This window comes from Mus musculus, chromosome 7 (genome assembly GCF_000001635.26).
Source record: "Mus musculus strain C57BL/6J chromosome 7, GRCm38.p6 C57BL/6J".
Taxonomy (NCBI): domain Eukaryota; kingdom Metazoa; phylum Chordata; class Mammalia; order Rodentia; family Muridae; genus Mus; species Mus musculus.
Window position 1 is genome coordinate 140,642,972 of NC_000073.6, and position 10,051 is coordinate 140,653,022.

A 10,051-nucleotide genomic window follows, 5' to 3' on the forward strand; every position below is an offset into this window, starting at 1 on the left:
CCAACACCACTTTATGTTACAAGTCTTGGAGAGATCAGGGATAAAAGGCACATAGCTAAACATAATAAAAGCAGTATACAGCATGCCAATAGCCAACATCAAATTGAAAGGAGAAAAAACTTAAAGCAAACCCACTAAAATCAAAGAGAACACAAGGCTCTCCCCATATCTCTTGAAGAAGGTACTTGAAGTTCTAGCTATACCAATAAGACAGCTAAAAGAGATCAAGGGGATACAAATTGAAAAGGAAGAAATCAAAGTATTATGATTCACAGATGATATAATAGACATAAACAACCCCAAAAATTATACCAGAGAACAAATAGAGCTGAAAACCACCTTCAGCAAAGGAGCTGGATGCAAAATCAACTCAAAGAAATCTTAGCTATTGGGTTTTTTTAAAGACATATTTATTTATTTTATGTATGTGAGCACACTGTTGCTGTCTTCAGACACACCAGAAGAGGGCATCAGATTCCATTCCAGATAGTTGTAAGCCACCATGTGGTTGCTGGGAATTGAACTCAGGACCTCTGGAAGACTAGACATTGCTCTTAAGCACTGAGCCATCTCTCCAGCCCAAAAGAATATTCTTTGCTCTTTCAACAAGTGAAAAACATCTGTCTTTCTTTTTTTTTTCCTTACTTTTTTAAAATTAGATATTTTCTTCATTTACATTTCAAATGCTATCCCAAAAGTCCCCCATACCCTCCCCCCCCCACTCCCCTACATACCCACTCCCACTTCTTGGCCCTGGCATTCCCCCTTACTGAGGCATATAAAGTTTGCAAGACCAAGGGAACTCTCTTCCCAATGATGGCCAACTAGACCATCTTCTGATACATATGCAGCTAGAGACACAAGCTCCAGGGGGTACTGGTTAGTTCATATTGTTGTTCGACCTATAGGGCTGCAGATCCCTTTAACTCCTTGGGTACTTTCTCTAGCTCCTCCCTTGGGGACCCTGTGTTCCATCCAATAGCTGACCGTGAGCCTCTACCTCTGTGTTTGCCAGGCCCCGGCATAGCCTCACAAGAGACAGCTATATCAGGGTCCTTTCAGCAAAATCTTGCTGGTGTATGCAATGGTGTCAGCATTTGAAAGCTGATTATAGGATGGATCTCCGGATATGGCAGTCTCTAGATGGTCCATAACTTTCATCTCAGCTCCAAACTTTGTCTCTGTAACTCCTTCCATGAGTGTTTTATTCCCAATTCTAAGAAGGGGCAAAGTGTCCACACTCTGGTCTTCATTCTTCTTGAGTTTCATGTGTTTTGCAAATTGTATCTTGTATCTTGGGTATTCTAAGTTTCTGGGATAATATCCACTTCTCAGTGAGTACATACTATGTGAGTTCTTTTGTGATTGGGTTACCTCACTCAGATGATGCCCTCCAGGTCCATCCATTTGTTTAGGAATTTCATAAATTCATTCTTTTTAATAGCTGAGTAGTACTCCATTGTGTAAATGTACCACATTTTCTGTATCCATTCCTTTCCTCTGTTGAGGGGTATCTGGGTTCTTTCCAGCTTCTGGCTATTATAAAGAAAGCTGCTATGACCATAGTAGAGCATGTGTCCTTATTACCATTTGGAACATCTTCTAGATATATGCCCAGGAGAGGTATTGCAGGATCCTCTGGTAGTACTATGTCCAATTTTCTGAGGAATCACCAGACTGATTTCCAGAGTGGTTGTACAAGCTTGCAATCCCACCAACAATGGAGGAGTGTTCCTCGTTCTCCACATCCTAGCCAGCACCTGCTGTCACCTGAATTTTTGATCTTAGCCATTCTGACTGGTATGAGATGGAATCTCAGGGTTGTTTTGATTTGCATTTCCCTAATGATTAAGGATGCTGAACACTTTTTCAGGTGCTTTTCAACCATTCAGTATTCCTCAGTTGAGACTTCTTTGTTTAACTCTGAGCCCCATTTTTAATGGGGTTATTTGATTTTCTGGAGTCCACCTTCTTGAGTTCTTTATATATATTGGATATTAGTCCCCTATCTGATTTAGGATTGGTAAAGATCCTTTCCTAATCTGTTGGTGGCCTTTTTGTCTTATTGATGGCGTCTTTTGCCTTACAGAAGCTTTGCAGTATTATGAGGTCCCATTTGTCAATTCTCGATCTTACAGTACAAGCCATTGCTGTTCTATTCAGGAATTTTCCCCCTGTGCCTATATCTTCGAGGCTTTTCCCCACTTTCTCCTCTATAAGTTTCACTGTCTCTGGATTTATGTGGAGTTCCTTGATCCACTTAGATTTGACCTTAGTACAAGGAGATAGGAATGGATCAATTCACATTCTTCTACATGATAACTGCCAGTTGTGCCAGCACCATTTGTTGAAAATGCTGTCTTTCTTCCACTGGATGGTTTTAGCTCCCTTGTCAAAGATCAAGTGACCATAGGTGTGTCGGTTCATTTCTGGGTCTTCAACTCTATTCCATTGATCTACTTGCCTGTCACTATACCAGTACCATGCAGTTTTTATCACAATTGCTCTGTAGTACAGCTTTAGGTCAGGCATGTTAACATCTGACGTTCTTAAGCTAGGTTTTTTTTTTTGGTTTGGTTTGGTTTGGTTTGGTTTGGTTTGGTTTGGTTTGGTTTGGTTTGGTTTGGTTTGGTTTGGCTTGGCTTGGTTTTGGGTTTTTTGGTTTTTCGAGACAGGGTTTCACTGTATAGCCCTAGCTGTCCTGGAACTCACTCTATAGACCAGGCTGGCCTCAAACTCAGAAATCTGCCTGCCTCTGCCTCTCAAATGCTGGGATTAAAGGCATGTGCCACCACTGACTGGCCAAAGAAATCTTTATACAAACAATAAATGGGCTGAGGAAAAAGTTATGGAGACAATAACTTTCACAGTAGTCATGGTTCTTTTTAAATGACTAATTGTTATTGCATAGATATAAGTATGTTTATATTTCTACATATCCCTAAATATCAACTCTTCTATATCTATATTGGTATCTTTATAGAGAGTCTCAGGGCTAAATAAATATTTTTAAATGCTTAAAAATGTACCTAGCAGAATGGAAGTGCTGAGGGAACATTAATTCTTGACAATGTACAGAAAGGCTTGAGTGTAGGGAAAGGAAGAGAGAGATCAACAGTACAAGATACTTAGAATAAATCCATTGTGTGTATGTATAAGACAAATGAAGTTATCTCAGCAGAATAGAGTAGTCAGCTTTTTCATGGTGATATCTTCCACACAGGACATGAGAATCCCAATGATATGGTGCATGCACAGTGTTGGTGAGAGGACGCTATAACAGAAATAACTACTTCTACAGAGTATGTGACTCCCCTGGCCATTGTCCTCCACACAAGTCTGCAGGGAGCTTGGGTCATTAAGTCATGGAGTCTCCATTAATTGATCCTATGAGATTTCTCCTTGAATTTATATCCCAGGAGGCACCAGGACAAGTGCCTGTCCTGGCCTTAGAAATAACAGGTATTCCAGAAGGTCAGTGACCTCTATAAAAAGGAAGACAGAGCATCAGGGGGACCCTAAAGACTTGCTGCTTGCAGAAAAGACAGTCTGTGCCCAGCACAATGTGCATCTTTGTTGGAGTCATCTGTCACCTGAATTCACTGTGACAGAAAAAGGTGGGTTAAATCCTAAGTTCCTTTATGTGTCTCTTTTGGCTAATAGTGGAGCTCCAAAACAAAAGGCTCACTATAAAAGTGACATTAGTCCTAGTGTTTGCATGTCACCATTAAAGGACAACAACTTATCTTCTCAATGAGTCCTGAGTTTGATGAAGGGTGCTGGGTCAGAGGTCAGAAAACAGAATATGATAGAAAGATTTGTTATCTTCTTCCATTGTATAAATAGCAGAATTTCTAGCATCTAATCACCATCAGAGAGTTTAGTCGTGCCTGTTGTTTTTTTTCTTATGTTCATAACAGGATCTATCCATTCATCACCCACAGTGCTCACACTAATTGTGAAAGGCAACCAACAGATTTAGATGAATCTAAGATAAATTTATATGAGTAGATAGGACTTGGATGCTGTCTTGATGGTCTGTGGTATCCACACAGAAAGGTGAGAAATGCCACAGAAGAGATTTTTCTTACCCTGTTGTCCAGAGTCCACTGTTCAGGAACAGAAAATGACCTGCAGCTTCCATGGAGTTAAAAACACCAGCATAGCACTGATGGTGTTAGCCTTGCCCTGTCTCCTAAAGAACAGGATACCATGACTTGGAGTCACCTAAGGAAAAAAATTACAGCTGTCCAATATTCTGTATGAATATAAATGTCCAAATAAAGGGGGGAGGGCTGGGTTAACAGGGCTGCACATGTAGATCCTTCCTCTGCCGACTGTTCTCAGCAGACCACACAATCTGCAGACACTTTGGTTCCTGACTGTGGTGAGGATCCTCAGCAGCTTTGCTCCTCATTGAGGCTCAGCTTCTGAAGGTTTTCAGGTCAGCCTTGCTGTCATAGTGAGGATATTTTATTGACTTTGCTGACCAATAACTCCCCACCTGGATAGTAGATTCCTCCTTCTAAGTTCACTTAGACACAAGCAAACTTAAACTCACAGATGACCAGGATGTGTTTATGGAAAGAGAGCTTAGGTAGGCACAGTGCATCTCCCTGCACCACCATGGATATAGATAAACACTTGGAAAACATACTGATTTATTTTTCCTTCTGTGAAGCTGGATTACATCTGACTAACATAATATTGTTTGCTACACCTATAGGAATTATAAGCATCAAAGTGTAGCCACAGGAATATGCACATAGCAAAGGCATTGTACTCCACTGTTCAAAAGGCATGACTCCATCTAATCTCTCCAGTAACAATCCTACTCCACAGAGGTCACACTCTGCCCCCTTGTCTTTGGTGTCTCCTTTCTCCACCTGAAGGCAAGTGCTCCCATTACTCTGAACATACATTCCATTTGCTCTACCACATTAAAAGCATTTTGAAGGTCGATGCCATGTCAAGGCTTGGATTAAAGTAGAATTTAAAAGTGGAATTAGTCTTTCTTTACAGTTTCAAGGTACAGTTAAGGAAGTGGTTTGAATTCCACCAGCCTGGAATAATTGTCATTTGCCCTACAACTAGACAGCATCTGCTGCTGTCCTTTATCTTCACCATTCTTACTGAGAGAAGATAAAATCTCAAATATTTTTAATTTCCATTTCTTTGAAGGCTTAGAATGTTTAACATTTATTAAAAACTGTTTCTTAGCTATTTGTGTTTCATCTTCTGAATATTCTATGTTAAATTTCATCCCCTATTTTTTAGCTGGGTTGTTTGATTTCAGGCAGTTTTAAGTTTTTGGTTGTTTTTAGATTCTAGATACTAACTTTCTATCACGTATGCTGTTGTTAAAGACTTGATACCATTCTTCAGTCTGCCAATTCACGCAAATGATGGTGTTCTAATCATTTACATTTCAAGCAATATTCCCCTTCCAGGTTTCTCCTCCACAAAATCCCCATTCCATCCTCCTTCTCCCCCTTCCCCTTTGCCTCTTTGAGGGTGCTTCTTCACCCACTCACCCACTCCCGCCTCACTACTTTAGCATTTGCCTATGATGGGGCATCAAGCCTCCACAGGACCAAAGGCCTCCCCTCCCATTGATGCAAGATAAGGCCATTCTCTGCTATATATGCAGCTGGAGCCATTGCCCCCTCCATGTACACTCTTTGGTTGGTGGTTTAGTCCCTGGGAGCTCTGAGTGTTCCAGTTAGTTGATACTGTTCTTCTTATGGGGTTGCAATTCCCTTCAGCTCCTTCAGTCCTTCCCCTAGCTCTTTCACTGGGGTTCTCAGGCTTAGCCCCACGGTTGGCTATGAGAATCTTCATCTTTATTGGTCAGATGCTGGTAGAACCTCTCAGGGAACAACCATAACAGACTCCTGTTCTGCAAGTGCGTCTTGATGACAGCAATAGTGTGAGTGTTTGGTGTCTGCAAATGAGATGGATCCCTAGGTAGGGTGGTCTCTGGTTGGCCTTTCCTTCAGTCTCTGCTCCATTTTTTATCCCTGTCTTTTCTTTGGACAGGAAGATTTCTAGGTTAAAATTTTTGAGATGGATGGGTGGCCCCATCTCTCAACTAAGGGTCATGACTATCTACTGGAGGTGGTCTCTACAGGTTATATCTCTCCTTTTGGGGGATATTTTGGCTAAAGTCATTACCAATGTGTCCTGGGAGATTCTGGGTTCCCTGGAGTCTGGGATTTCTAGTGGCTAACCCCAGTTCCCTATCCCCCAGTGCTAAATGTTTCTATTCAATTCCTGACCATCTGTACTTCTCTCCTGTCACTTCCAATACCTGATCCTGCTCCCCTTTTCCCTCCCCCTACTCTCTTACTCCCAGGGCCCTCCCTCCTTCTAACTCCTGTGATTGTTTTGTTTCCCCTTCTATGTAGAATTGCAGCATCTATATTTTTGTCTTCCCTTCTTCTTAAGCTCCATATGGTTTGTGAGGTGCATTGTGGATATTCTGAGCTTTTGAGCTAATATCCACATATCAGTGAGTACATACCATGTGTGTGTTTCTGTGTCTGGGTTATCTCACTTAGGATGGTATTTTCTAGTTCCATCCATTTGCCTGTGAATTTCATGAAGTCGTTGTTTTTAATAGCTGAGTAATATTCCATTGTGTACATGCACCACATTTTCTGTATCCATCCTTCTGTTGAAGGACATCTGGGTTCTTTCCAGCTTCTGGCTATTATAAATAAGGCTGTTTTGAATATAGTGGAGCATGTGTATTGCACTTAATGCTCGAGCTACCATGGTCCTGTTCAGAATGTCCTTTCCTGTGACAATGAGTGCAAGCATATTCCATAATTTCTCCTTTGTCATCTTTAGGATATTTGTTCTTATGCTGAGGTCCTTGGTCTAATTGCAGCTGAGTTTTGTACAGGGTAAGAGAAAGTGACTAGTTTCATTCTTCTACATGTAAATGTCCAATTTTACCAGCACCATTTGTTGAATATGCTATTATTTTTCTAGTGTGTTTTTTGTTTCTTTCTTTCTTTCTTTGTCTGTTTGCAAAAAGTCATGTGTCCATAGATGTGTTGACATGTTTCTGGGTCCTCAGATCACCCCAGTGATTTTACTTCTCTGTCATTTTTTCTAAGGTGTATCATTTTGGAATAAAGTTACTTGTTTTCCACATAGTTAGATTTGTATAGAAGTGTTATTAATACTAGGAAATTTCTATCATATAGCACATGTTTGTCACAGGTTTCAATTGTTTTTAAATCTTTTCCTTCAGTTCTGAGACATGTGTAACCAGAAATGGAAGCAAATATTACTGGTTATAGGTACAATCAAGAGAGTATTTTACAATATCAAGTGTAGTTGAATTAGATAGTCTGATCAAGAAACTCCCTTGAACATTATAGGAATTTGTTTCTGCAGAACAATGAACAATACTAAGCATGCATTGGCATTCTCCAGCACAATAGAATAGGGAGGAGAAGACAGGGTCAGACATATCACTATCCACATGGTTCCAAAAGGTAAATACAATATTTATGTATCTCTAATTTGAAATGTAGGAAGATATAAAGTTTAAAATTCAGCATTCACCACTAAAGAAGAGAGAAAATAGATTATAAGCCATACTATGAAAATTCTGTGAAATAAAATGTGAGCAAAGAAAATGAAGGGTTATATAGCAAAGTGGAGAGTGGAGCATTCCACTGCATCCAGTGAATGAAAGATTTCTCTGGAAGACTGCTGAAAAATGATATTTCCAGATGAGGAGCACTGCAAATGATTTCCCAAACAGGTTTCTACATAGGCAGAGTATTTTGCATATATACTCAGACAGGAACATATGGAAAAAGCTAATGATGTTAAATGAGTCTTCTACTTCAAACTATGTAGTGTTATTTGCTGGATGACTGTGACAGGACATGGTGAGTTTGGTCTGAGGCAGAAGGCCAGTTATCATAAGTATACCATTTGTATTCCTTGAGTGATAGAAAAGGAAACTGGAAATGATGGAAAAGAAAAGAACCCAGAAATTATAAAACTACTGAAGACCTTGAGAATGTGAGTTGTAAGGATAGGGAAGCTATAGTTGCACTCATTGAGGATCAGGTGGATTAGAGAGGCAAAGAGGGTAAAGAAGACCATTCTTGGGTCATGGAGCTAGACTCTAATGGGAATCTCTCAAGGGAATAGACTACACTGCGTAGCTAAGGGTAAATTTCTGACTAAATATATTGAAACTACAAAGAAACATCTGTAGACAGTGGCAATGACTTTAGGTGTGGGTATGTTGACATGAATGTTCACTGTGGTATATTGAGACAAAAAAGCCACATAAACAGTCTAGGTTCATAGGGCTGGGTTTTGAGAAATGTTCTCCATGGTCATAGATTTGATGTGAGTTAGAGTCAGAAGAGTTCCAAGTAGAGAAGACCACAATAACAGTAATTAATTCAGAAAATACAAGGCTACTTGGCCATGGGGGTTCCAATATCTGGTTGAAATGGGTAGTTGGACAACCACACCAGATATGAGAAGAGACAAAATGCCTGTCAGCTAAGGAGGCCAAGTGTAAAAACAAAGATATAATAATCACCTCAGTGTAACTACCTAAAATTCTCATCAGGTGGAGAATAAGAGATGTGAAAGTAAGGGGTACAGCTGGGTCACCAAGCACTGTCCCCAGAGCACAGGGCTTAGTAGCAATGGAGAAGAAAAGCATAGGTAGGTACTGAGTAAAGAATGCTTCTCTCTTTCCGAATGTTCAAGATCAGAGAAGAACATAGGTTCCCCTTTATAAAACACTACAGGGGGAAAGTTACCATATGAGAAATAAAAGAAAATGAAATATATGTGGCTTTCCAATAGTATGGTATATACAAGAAAAGACAAGAGGCTTTAATAAGAAAAATACACTCACTCCTTCCCTTTCTGACAGCAAGACAGTTTGAACCCAGAGTTCGAAGTGAAAAACTGTAATATTTCCTCAACCTGAACGACAAAGCAGTGGACCCCACACTCTCCATGATGTTGTTGAGTCTCAACCAGACAGGAGTGACAGAGTTTGTGCTGGAAGGGTTCTCAGAGCATCCTGGTCTAAGACTGTTCCTGACAGGCTGCTTCTTGACCCTCTACATGATGGCTCTAATGGGCAACATTGTGATCATTGCTTTGGTCACCTCCAGCACTGGACTCCACAATCCCATGTACTTTTTCCTGTGCAACCTGGCTACCACGGATATTGTGTGCACCTCCTCTGTGATTCCTAAGGCCCTGATTGGCCTAGTATCTGAGGAAAACATCATCACCTTCAAGGGATGTATGGCCCAGCTCTTCTTCCTTGCATGGGCAACATCCGCAGAGCTGTTGCTGCTCACGGTCATGGCCTATGACCGCTATGTGGCTATCTGCTTTCCCCTACACTACAGCTCTAGGATGAGCCCACAGCTCTGTGGAGCACTGGCCGTGGGTGTATGGTCCATCAGTGCTGTGAATGCATCTGTGCACACTGGCCTGATGACACGGCTGTCATTCTGTGGACCCAAGGTCATCACCCACTTCTTCTGTGAGATACCCCCACTCCTCCTGCTCTCCTGTAGTTCCACATACATTAATAGTGTTATGACACTTGTGGCAGATGTCTTTCTGGGAGGCATCAACTTCATGTTAACCCTGTTATCTTATGGCTTCATCATTGCCAGCATCCTGCGCATGCGTTCTGCTGAGGGCAAGAGGAAGGCCTTTTCTACCTGCTCATCCCACCTCATCGTGGTCTCAGTGTACTACTCATCTGTGTTCTGTGCCTATATCAGTCCTGCTTCCAGCTACAGCCCAGAAAGAAGCAAATTTACCTCAGTGCTATACTCGGTCGTCAGTCCAACCCTCAACCCCCTCATCTATACACTGAGGAACAAGGATGTCAAGCTTGCCTTGGGCAGGATGTTGGCCTCTTTCTCACATTAAGAGGAGATGTGTAGAATATTCTCCTTGACTGGGCTGTTCCTAATCATACTTTCCTAAGAGCAGCTTCATGGAGCATGGTTTATTTATCTCTGTTTTATAGAAG

The 10,051-nt window shown here is 41.1% G+C and overlaps 1 protein-coding gene across 1 annotated transcript; it reads left to right on the plus strand.

Annotated features, from left to right (window-relative positions):
• Positions 1–3,480: 3,480 nt before the first annotated feature.
• On the plus strand, positions 3,481–9,948 carry Olfr53 (olfactory receptor 53). Its single transcript, NM_146960.2, has 2 exons — positions 3,481–3,617; positions 8,924–9,948. Exon 2 carries the CDS (start codon positions 9,010–9,012, stop codon positions 9,946–9,948), a length of 939 nt encoding a protein of 312 aa, NP_667171.1. The 5' UTR covers positions 3,481–3,617; positions 8,924–9,009.
• Positions 9,949–10,051: the final 103 nt, after the last annotated feature.

Excerpts from the sequence above, each read along its gene's own strand:
- Olfr53 (NM_146960.2), top strand. The coding sequence starts at position 9,010 with ATGATGTTGTTGAGTCTCAACCAGACAGGAGTGACAGAGTTTGTGCTG.